This window comes from Salvia splendens, unplaced genomic scaffold (genome assembly GCF_004379255.2).
Source record: "Salvia splendens isolate huo1 unplaced genomic scaffold, SspV2 ctg375, whole genome shotgun sequence".
NCBI lineage: Eukaryota > Viridiplantae > Streptophyta > Magnoliopsida > Lamiales > Lamiaceae > Salvia > Salvia splendens.
Genome location: NW_024599021.1, coordinates 13,826 through 25,422, shown reverse-complemented (window position 1 = coordinate 25,422; position 11,597 = coordinate 13,826). Strand labels below are relative to the sequence as shown.

Sequence of the window (11,597 nt, the reverse complement as noted above, 5' to 3'; positions counted from 1 at the left end):
GAATGATGACTCGGCTCCGTCCTTGCGTCTTGCGTTTCAGCACGTGTCCCCTTCTAGAACGTCGTCCTTGATAACAGAATGATGATCACCATCCAGCTCATTAGGCTCACGTGTCTGTCTTCTAGACACCTGTGGTCCCCGCCTAACTGCTTGATCACCCCCTTGATCATTTCACTCGATTTTCAGCCTTTTTCACCTTTTGTACCAACTTGATCAGCTAGGCCTTGTTGCCTTGGTCAAGCGGCATTCCTGCACAATTAACACTTGCTTTGAGCGATAAACTGATCAAGTAGCATACATTTTACCCCTAAACCGATGCATGAAATATGCTTTATCAAACATATATATATATAGAGTTGTGATCAATGTCGAACCAATTTTAAAGACCGAACTAGAGACCAAATTTGGGCCATTAGATCTATTTTTTTATGAGATGTGCTGCTGTGTAAATTTTTCGGTCTTCATTAAAAGCCCATTTTACTTCATTGTATAGGTTTATTACTTCATTCCGTACGTAATAGCTTGAAACTACAACATGTTTTTACTTTCTTCCAGTAGGTTTCGAAATGATTCAACATATGTTTCATTTGAATTCATTGACCTGAGTTTTTACTTTATTTACATTAAAAATGCAATTTATTCAAGTGCGTTTATTACTTCATTCAAAAACGTTATTACTTCATTGGATAAGGTTTTTACTTCATTCCAGTAGGACTTCAAATGCTTCTACACATACTTCATTCCAATAATTTATAGCATCATTCCATGTGTTTATTACACCATATCAGTGTTGTGGCGGTGGTGATAGATATTGTAGAGAGAAAGAACGGCACGCGACGGCGAAACCGCATTTACGTACTGGAATGAAGTAATAATCCTACTGAAATGAAGTAAAAACCTACTGGAATGAAGTAAAAACCTACTGGAATGAAGTTAAATCTTCGTAACATGTTAGTATGACTTATTTACCTTCGGATGAATTAAAATAGGCTCGTGATGAAGGCGAAAATAATTGATAAATTTGTGTCTCTCATCCATAAAAAACTAGATCTAAAAACCCTAATTTGGTATGGTTCGGTGGTTCGGTCTTTAAGAGTGGATTTGTGAATAATGGGACTCTATATATACATATATATATATGACCCGAAGGTCCATTGTTATTGTATAATATGACCCGGAGGTCTCATTGCCATTGTATACATATATATGACTCGAAGGTCCATTGTCACTGATGAAAATTTATTATATTTTCGTACTTTGTGTGGTATAATTCAGGCTAATATGTAAGCCCTTTTCTTGTAGAATTGCTTTGAACAATCCGACTGCGTGATGTTTATTGAGTGATCTTTGAAATTTAATTAAAAAAATATACTCCCTTCGTCTCAAAACAATAAAGACATTTGAGACATTACGAAAATTAATGCATAATTGATAAACTAAGAGAGATAAGGAGAAGGGTCGTTAAAATAGTTTAATTGGATAGTGAGACCCACAATATTATAAGTCGTACATAATTGATGTATAGTTAATAGTTTTCTGTTTGTGGTTTCGCTTAGGTCCTTGATTATCTATGTATCACAATCACAAATTTGTTCCTTGATTATCTATGTATCACAAATTCACAATCACAAATTTATATCTCAATTGTTCTCATTTTCTTAGATTTTATAACCCACAACTTTCTTTTTGATATAGTTTCAATATTAGGATTCACTTAACCCTTAAATGGAGGCCAAAGCTAGAAGAGTGATCGATGTATGTTGATAAATAAAATGCGAATATGACAAATAGTACTCGTTAAGAATCTTCAAATTCAATGGTTAAGCCTTAATTTAGTCCAGTAGTCCGATATTTTATAGCTAAAGAGAAAGAGGAAGAGAGAAAATAGTTTGCAAGAAAAATATTATATAAAAATAAATTATCAAAAAATAAAATGCAACATTGATTGCAAAAGGGATGGTTTTGGATCAATTTTGACATAAGTTGACATTAATTTTTTTTCTTATTCACCATTAAAAGTCTGATATCATAAGTATTATTTGGCCTATTAAAAGGCAGTGAAGTCATTTCAAAAAGGAAATTGTTGTTTTGAGGAAAATTTTTTTATTGTTTCGAGTGTTTAATTTCTCTCTAAGAAAAATTAACATTTCTCTCATTTTTCTTTTCTCTATTTTTCTCCTGGGTGTTTGTTTTGGAGGGCAGGGAACTGCCACCTTTTTTTATCTACTTCTCGACGAAAATTAATTTCATTTTGTCATTTTAAAATGTCCACGAAAAAAATAATATCATTTCAAAAATAGAAATATTTTCTCACACTTTACCTATTTTTTGCTTCTCACTTATTTTTTTCTCTTTCTTACTTTTTTTTCTTTCTCTCTTTTACTTTATCTACTTATTCTCTCATCTCTCAAACTTTATCAATTTCTAATTAAAACTTGTGTCGTTCATATATAAAACTATTTTTCGTGGATGGAAGAAATATTATTTAATACTCCTAAGTTTTGTCACAAAAGTCAAAATACTATATTGGAAATAGATTAGAATAATGAAGATCGAATAAAACGACTCGAGGTGAAGGCCCGAGTCATCGTCAAGATGAACTGCTGGATATTTTTAAACTAAGAGAAAGGAAAGTGAAACAAAAAACTAGTTCTAGAATATAAAATAAAAAAATATACAAAAGAAAAAGCTAAAAATCAAGACTCTTCCACGTGGAATATAGAGCCGCTCGAATTAGGCGTGCAATCGAAAATTCTCCCCAATTACCCTGTCCATCTATTTAGGCAGAATATTTATTTACGTAATTAATTCATCTACGGAAGCAGGGTGGTGGAGTGAATATTGATTTTAAATTCACTAATGACAGCAATAAAACTCCTTTAATTATATTGATTTTTCGGTACTTATCATCCGCTCCTAAGGTGAGTATTAAACAGAGAAATCAACTACATGGTATAAATATTTCTTCTCATTAACTCGAGGAGAAAAGGATTATACTCCTGCCCTTTTGATTTAACACATATTTTAAGAAATTATTTGACTCTATGAAGAAAAGTAAAAGGAGAAAGTAAATGGAATGTGAAACCTATTTAAAGTGTTAGTTTTATATTGGACTGCATGTGTAATAAGTTGGTGGAATATGGCTGTATACTAAAAGTGAAATAAAGTAAATGGTTGTATAAATCGTGGACAGCATAAAATAGCAAAACATTCTTTAAATGGTGGACAGAGAAATAATAAAGAAGCATGAAACATGGTTTTAGTATATTCTCTAGCGATCTCCAACTTCTAATCAAAACATTCTTATAAGTATATAAAAAACTCTATATTACTCCCACTTATATTCTAAGCAAGTACTTGATGCATCTAACCTCCATCACTTCCTTCAAAGCTTTTTGTGAAAGAATTTGTTTGTTTCTCTTTTGATGCAAACTTCTGTAACTCAACGTCTCACTATATTTCACATGATATGATATTTTCTCTCGATACAGTTCCTAACTTTGTGTGTTCGTAGTACCTTAGAGTTAGTTACACACAACATTGGAGTTATCTAGGCTGGCTCTAAATCACGTTGAAATCCAACGAGCTTCCAAATCTTGCCTGAATTGCTCATAACTGTAAAGTAACAATTCTACCTTTGTCCACCAATAATAATTTTGTCAGTGAATGACACAATTTTAATATAAATTAAATTTGGTAGTGAACGACATAAATTTTAAAGTAGATTGATAAATTAAGAAAAAATAGAGGATAAAAATAGATAAAAAAAATATTATTAATGATAAATGAGACCCGTTTCATTAGAAAAAAGAGTTACTCCCTCCGTCCCTTAAATTTTGTCACACTTTGACCGGGCGCGGGTTTTAAGAAATGTAATGGAAAGTGAGTTGAAAAAGTTAGTCGAGAGTGGGTCCTCCTTTTATATATTAGTTTTATAATAAAATGTGAGTTGGAATGGGTTAGTTGAATATGAGGTCCACTAACAAAAATGGTAAAAAGTAAAATGTGACAAATTTTGTGGAACGGACGAAAATGAAAAAATTTGACAAAATTTAAGGGACGGGGGAGTATTATACATAGATAGAAACTAACATGAATGGCCAAAAATAAAAAAATAAGACTATACTTTGTGAAAGAACGCAATACTAATATAATGTAGCTATTTATGACCGTACATTATAATTTATACTCCCTCCGTTCCAAGTAGATGGCACACGGATAATGACACGTGATTTTAGGAGATGTTATTTTATGTGTTGATTGGAGAGAGAAAATAATACTATATTTATATTCTCTCCGTCCCAAGGAAGATGACCTCTTCCTTGGGCGGCACGAAATTTTATGCAGTTTTATTTTGTGTATTGAGTTGAGAATGTAAAGTGAAGATGAGAGTGAATAGAGTGAAGATGAAGATGTTTCCATCTTAGGTAAAGAGTCATCGTGGTTGGAACAAAATAAAAAAGAAAGTGAATCACCTTTAATTAACGGGAGGATGTATTGATGTGAGAGAGAACTTAAAAAATAAATATGACATCTTTTATGTGACAAATTAAAAAGCAAAAGCAAAGTGTTATGGAATGAAGGGTATATTAGAAGAGAAAAAGAAGAAAATAGTCGAGATACATTTCATTCATGCTAAAGCTTAGAAATCGTACAGTAACCGATGGACAGAGAAGTACAAAAAGAATTAATCAAAAACCAATACTTATATTAAACAAAAGAAAAGAATACATATATAGGTGCCAAATTACCATGTTTAGTCAGATGCACATATCCTCCCAGCTCAATAAAATTACAACGGACCTTTACCTAAATCGTTTACTAGCATAAAATTCAGTAATTATTTGTATGTAAGACATATATATATTTAAATTCCATAGCAACCGAACAAAAAAATCCCTTAATAAACTAGTTGTAAAGAATGACAAGAAAGTAAGATTACAACAGTTGAGGCATCCCTTGGGTTTTGGTAGGCAATTCTTTGCACATTACCTTCCTAGTAATTCACAAGGCTCTTCGTGCAAAGCCGATTGGTATAATAGCCTCCCGGCTTTTTATTAATCGCCGTACGTAGCAACTATTACCATACATCACGCAAGTACCTTCCCGTCATCTGCAGATTCTTTACAAAGCTCTCGGTTTTTGAGCTGTCCAGAGAGCCCTGGGATGCAAAAAAAGTAGTTTTAGATTTACATCAATAAAAAATCTATATTTCATGAAAACCCTTTATTTGCTTCAGAGACACGAACCTGCTCTTGGACGATAGTGTGGAGAGTTCGGTGGACATCACGCGCCATGCCCTTAGCATCACCACATACGTATACATAGGCTCCTTCTGAGATCATATTCCACAGTTCCGAGGCCTGTTTTTCACAAGTAAAAGTTTAGATAGGGATAAATATGACAAGATTGGTATAGAAACATCAATGTTAAATGCAGCTGCTCGAGAGTTTTGAGTGGTTGATTACATAAAATTGAGTTGTACCTTTTGTGCCATCTTATGTTGAACGTATTCCTTGGTAGGTCCGTCACGTGAGAATGCAAGGACGAGCTCAGAGATCACTCCAGCTTCAACAAAGTTATTCAATTCATCTTCATAAATGAAGTCCTGAGAAAGGTTATACATAAAAACTTGAATAAATAAGGTTTTATGTATTTATAGAAATGGTGAAATAGTTGCTAACCATTTTTCTGTTTCTGCAACCGAAGAAAAATAAAGCAGGACCAAGTTCTGCACCAGATTCCTTCAAAGCTAATCTCTCCTGAAATACAAACAGAAAGTTACGATGTTATTGTCTATACATAAATTCTCAATGGCCAAATATGTAAGAACATGAATGAATCGAAACAAACCTGAAGGAAACCTCTAAACGGAGCCAAGCCAGTTCCTGGGCCGATCATGATAATTGGTAGTTTAGGATCGGCAGGGAGTCTAAAGTTAGAGGTCCTAACAAAAATAGATGCTGAAGAGCAGTTGGGACTTTCCTCCAATGGCACCGCATTCTGATTACGAGAAATAAGGTGAGCAAAAAATGGACTAAATCGCCTATAGTGATGAAAATATCATCAAACAAGTTTGACAATCTCATCAATTAGGATGAAACTACTATACACGAGACAACTTTAAAGTAGAAAATGAAAATACCTTCATCCATGTTGAGCAGACACCCTTGTGGATTCTTCCTGTGGGAGTTTTCTCATACACCAATGCACAAGTGACGTGAATTCTTGAAGTTGCGATCCTGGAGTAAAAATTATAAAGCACTGAGAATCAAGTTGATGAATATAGATTAAAATAAATGAGGCCGAATGGACTAGAGCAGGGGACATAAATTGATAGACTGAACAAGAGCCGCGATGCTATCATAGATACTCACTTCGGGGAGGATGAGATAGAATAGAATCGAGGCTGCAAGCGAGGAGCAATTGCTGCAAAGAAAACACCAAGAGGAGGCTTGACAGATGGGAAGTCAGTCATGACCTCAAGCAGACTTCTCTGACCAGCAACGACATACTGTGCATATTCTTCCTGAAATACAGATTGAGTTCAGACATTAAAGATGATGGAATTAAATGTAGAAATATATAATTAAACATGTCCGAACCTTTCCAGCCGGGGACGCAAGATGTTTAAGCCGATCAGCATCACTAGGGTCGGAAGCATAAGTAGCTAATGCAATCAAAGCAGACTGTAACAATTACAAACAATTTCTCATCAGCAGAGTAACAAACGAAAAAATCCAGGGAACAGCGCAACACGGTTACACAGCATACCTTTTTAGGAGCACTCAAAAGATCAGCGTAGCGGCTTAGTGCAGTCCTCAAACTGCAAGGAGGGAAGGGAGGAGGCAAGGCACTTCCACCCAGTGGCGTGCCATCCTCTTTATCAGCGAGAACTGAGAAGTATGTTTGAGGAGAGAGACCAAGCAATCTTTCGGCTTCCTCAACAGTCTCAATCAAGTTCTCACAGTACACACCAACATGATCCCCTGTTTCATACCTGAGGAATAGAATAATAAGTTAGCGAAAAGAAAAGATTCTCCTTTCGCATAGCAATCGCGGTAAGAACAAGCAATTATTAATTCAGATACAACAGGCCAATCAGTATTTAGAACATCCAACCGTCTGAATATGGAAAAGAAATAAAAGACTCACTCTAACCCACTGCCAGATATCTCGAATTCCAAGTGAGTGCAAGAGCGATCAGATAGAGGAGTATGAAGCTCTTTCTTCACAGCAACGTTTGCTCTACAAGAAAGAAAAATAAACCTAGAAGGTTAGGCAAAAGGAAATATTATACATGATAAAAAGAGAATGCAGGAGCACATCATCACCTGCAGGGATGCTGAGCATCATAGGCAGCAGTGCCATTGGCATGACCATTGGCAAAGCCGTTCACTGATGCCAGTTCTTCTGGTTGGTCATGAAACACAACACGGTATTCCAAAACTGCAGCAGTGTATGGAGTCGAAACAGTTGTTGCATCACCTTCATCACGGAGTAAATTATCCAACTCGGGCCACACATTCTCACGCCTGCATTGCAATGTTGAGCACAAATTAGGATTTAGGAAAAACCTTACGATATTGTTATAAATGGATGGAATTATAGAGTAAAAACTTATGCATGCTCTCAATACCATGCTGAAAAATCATCTTCAATGCACTGATCATCATCTCCAAGACCCACAGGGATAAGCCGCTTTCCACCTGGAGTTAAATAGTGCAGGTAAGAAACAGTGGATAACAAATTACATGGCTACCAAAACTCATTCCCTTTTCATCATAGATTCCAATTTAACTTCCAACTTATAAGACCATGTAATCTGTAAACCATGCCACTCAAACATTTCGAAAATCCTAACAATCACATTTCTAAGAAAACACTCAAACAAAAAAAATTACTCTCAGAGGTTGCATACCTTGCTCGGCGAGAATCTCATCCACCACTATTGCAATCTGTCATCAAGTAAATTAAAGAGATAACATGTGAGTAGACAATCTTGCAGTTGTTCACATTTACAATTAACAGAGTGCATACAGACCTTGTTGAAATGTTCATACTGCCTGTTTCCTAGGCCAAAAACACCAAAATGGAGATTCTTATACAAGTTTCCCTTTTCTTTTCCCTGGAGCACAAAACTTTATCAAAATCAACCCTAAGGTAAAAAAAATATTATGCTGTATTACTCTCTTTACCTCGCCAAACCATTTATAAAACCTTGCAGCATTGTCGGTAGGCTCACCATCTCCATATCTGCAACCAGGCAATCCCAAACAACTCATTAAATTACTTATTATAAACATGAGTTTATACACAACAGCAATTTCACCCATAAGGGGGAAAACTGCATCTTTTCGCAATCGAGACTCATAATTCAACAAACGATGAACCTACGTTGCAAGGAAAAAGAATGCGAAAGTCTCCTTCTTCAACTTAGCCTCATACTCTTCATCATCAGCCGCATAATCATCCTAACCAGATCAAAACGCCATTAGAAACGGAAATTAATGAATCTGCAAACTTAATTACTGAAATCGGAAAAGTAAGAGAACTCTTACTAAGTCAACCACTTTAAAGTTGACATCCGGGTATCTAGCTTTAGCTTCTTCAGAAAGGGCCTACACAGCAGCAGAATCAAATCATTATCACCAAAACAAATCAAACATATTTAACAAATAATTGAGATCGATTAAATAGATTATTCTCGGAATTTCGATGTAATTGAACCACTCTTTTTTTCCAAAAACCTAAAGTAAAAGTGAAAAATCTTTTTTTCTTTTGCTTATTATTTAATCAAAATGATTAAATAGAGTATTCTCGGAATTTCGAATTTTAGAAACAACAACCACCACGAATCTTAGATTTTCAACTTACTTCAAACTACAGCGATCCACCTCTCTCAGTGGAGAATTTCGATGTAATTGAAATTATTAGCTAATTATTTACCTTAGCAAAGCCTTCAGCGGTGCCAGTTTGCGTCCCGAAAAAGATGGTGACCTTCTTCTTCCCATCATCCTCCTCCTCCTCGGCCTCAGAGAACATCTTAGGAACCACGAGCTTCGGCGGCTCCACCGCCTTCTTCGCCGATCCGGAGCCGCGCTGCCAAATCAGGTAGATGGCGCAGCCGAGGAGCACCGCGACTGAGGTAGCGAGCATCATCATGAGGTCCTTGTTCTCCAGCAGCATCGCCGCCACGTTGGGCTGCGCAGCATCCGCGGAGGCGTTCAAATTGTCGAGCTTCATTCCTTTGAAGATCGCAGTCATCAAATCGAAGGGGGAAAGCTTCTCGGAAGCGGATTCCATGTAGAGAAGAAGAATTGCGATTGAAGCCGAGCACAGAAGAAAAAGTTTCCGCCGAATTTCGAAATCAGAGCCTCTCCGTCGGCGTTGGGGAATGGAGGTTAGTTGAAGAGAGCGTAGAGACTCTGACTTCTACAGAATGAGAAAGGGGATTTTTGGGGGTGTTTATAAGCAGGCATACATACAGAGGAGAAGCGATACAAACGCCTACCAAACCAGACGGGTCAATACCGCCACCTAACCACTAACCACTATCATGGGTTAGATTTGGAAATTCTCATTAATATCATTCATGATCATAATTTTTTAAAATACTACTTTCCCCACTTTCCTCGGCTTCATAGTAGTAAGTAATTTTCCTTTTCAAAAAAAAATAGTAATACATTTTCTCATTTTTATTCTCTTTACTTTATCTTTTTATTTCATAGAGTACACTACACATTTTTTTATTTAATCTCCGTGTTATAAAGAAATATCTCAAATACTATGGAACGGAGTGAGTAGTATATTCATATAAGGGCTTATTCGATTTGAATGATTATAATAGTATCTCATAATTGAATACTCCCTCCGTCTCAAAGAAGATGACCCCTTCTTTAGACGACAAGAGATTTTATGCAATTTTATTTTGTGTGTAAGTATATAGAGTAAAGTAAGAGCGAGTAAATAAAGTAGAGATAGTATTTCCAATTTTAGTAATGAGTCATCTTAGTTAGGACAAACTAAAAAGAAAAGTGGATCATCTTCAGTGGGACGCAGAGAGTATGTATTTATAATGAGATTGAATCTCACAACTTAATCAATTATCATATGATAATAAGTTATAGTCACTCTCTTCTAACTAAAATAAGAATATAGAGCAACTTTAAATTCTAGGGTCAATTGTCACGACCAATGAAATGTCTGCAGATCAATGAATACCATTGATAATTACCCAAAAAAATCTACTACACAAGTTAACGTACAATCATTTCATAATGTGTTATGGCAATAAAAAACACAAAAATACTAATTTTAGTTATAGCCAATAATTAAAGAGAAAAATGGCTGTTAATGGAAAATGAAATCCACCAAAAAAATACTCTTATTAAAAATAGATAAACATTTAATTTTATTGGACATTCAAAATGAAAAAGACATGGACTATTTTTGTAGAATATACTCCTTCCGTCCCACAAAAATATACATTTTTTCCTTTTTATTTCATCTAACAAGAATATGCACTTTCCAATTTCAGAATCTCTTTTCTCTCTAAATGGATGGAACACATACCCCACTAACAATACTTTAATTACTTTTTCTCTCTATCTCTCTCTCAGTTTACCAATTTTGCATTAAAATCCGTGCCGAACTCAAAGTGCGTATTCTTAGGGATGGAGGAAGTATTATTTTGTGTACAGTATTTTTCTTTTACTCCAAGTAACTTCCCTATTTCATGGCTATTTAAGGCCAGCCGAATATTAGATTTGTATTTAATTTATTACTTTAGCTACCAACAATTATGCATTTATTAACATTTAATGATTTATGGTGAACCCTACTAATCAATGAAACAAAAGAAAGAAAGGAATTAAAAAATGGAAAATGCAGGAATACCTATTTCTTAGAGCGTTGGAATTTTAACCTCTCAAGTTGCAGTTAGACCATCCACTACGCGTTTCGCCGGCGTCTCGCGTCCCGTCACGGAGAGACGGGACCCCGGCGCGACGCGTTGCAGCTCGCCATCCCGTCCCGCGCCGTCCCGCGTCTCGTCCCGCGTCGCGTCCCGTCGAGCCACGAGACGGGCTGTCTCGCCACGCGCCTAAGCGACGTGGCGCGACCCGGCGTCGTGCGTGACGCTCACTCGCCGGCCCGCGAGTGGGCGTCGTCACGTGCTGATGCAATAAAATTTTTTTTTTAAATTCGAATTTTAAAAAAAATAAAAGAAAAAATAAAAGAAAAAATATTTGTAACGGTAATAATACCGTTTTTTTTGTTTTTATTTATTTTTTTATTTTTAATTAATTTTTTTACTCTATAAATACTCCTAAAGTCATCCTCATTTCACACAAAACTACACATCTATTCTTTCTATCATCTAAATTTTCTCTCAAATTTTCTCTCAAATTTTCATATAACAACTCAAGATGTCCGGCGACGGCGACGGCAACTACGGCGGTTCCGGCTCCGGCGGGTGGGATCTCAACGCATTCGGCGATTGGGAGACCATGATCAACACATTGGGCGGTTCTGATTCGTCAACGCCGGGGACCCAGGGTTCGGCAACGCCAGGGGGGTACCAACCACCCAATTTT

General features: G+C 36.0%; 1 protein-coding gene across 1 annotated transcript; it reads right to left on the bottom strand.

The window, feature by feature from the left end:
• Positions 1 to 4,687: 4,687 nt before the first annotated feature.
• LOC121789965 (NADPH--cytochrome P450 reductase-like) lies at positions 4,688 to 9,463 on the bottom strand. The gene is made up of 18 exons (XM_042188283.1): positions 8,950 to 9,463; positions 8,562 to 8,621; positions 8,398 to 8,474; positions 8,199 to 8,256; positions 8,045 to 8,128; positions 7,922 to 7,958; positions 7,640 to 7,709; positions 7,335 to 7,535; positions 7,156 to 7,248; positions 6,775 to 7,000; positions 6,606 to 6,689; positions 6,378 to 6,529; positions 6,146 to 6,242; positions 5,854 to 6,003; positions 5,685 to 5,762; positions 5,486 to 5,608; positions 5,250 to 5,363; positions 4,688 to 5,161 (listed from the first exon to the last, which is right to left on the bottom strand). Exons 1-18 carry the CDS (start codon positions 9,304 to 9,306, stop codon positions 5,081 to 5,083), a joined length of 2,142 nt encoding a protein of 713 aa, XP_042044217.1. The 5' UTR covers positions 9,307 to 9,463; the 3' UTR covers positions 4,688 to 5,080.
• Positions 9,464 to 11,597: the final 2,134 nt, after the last annotated feature.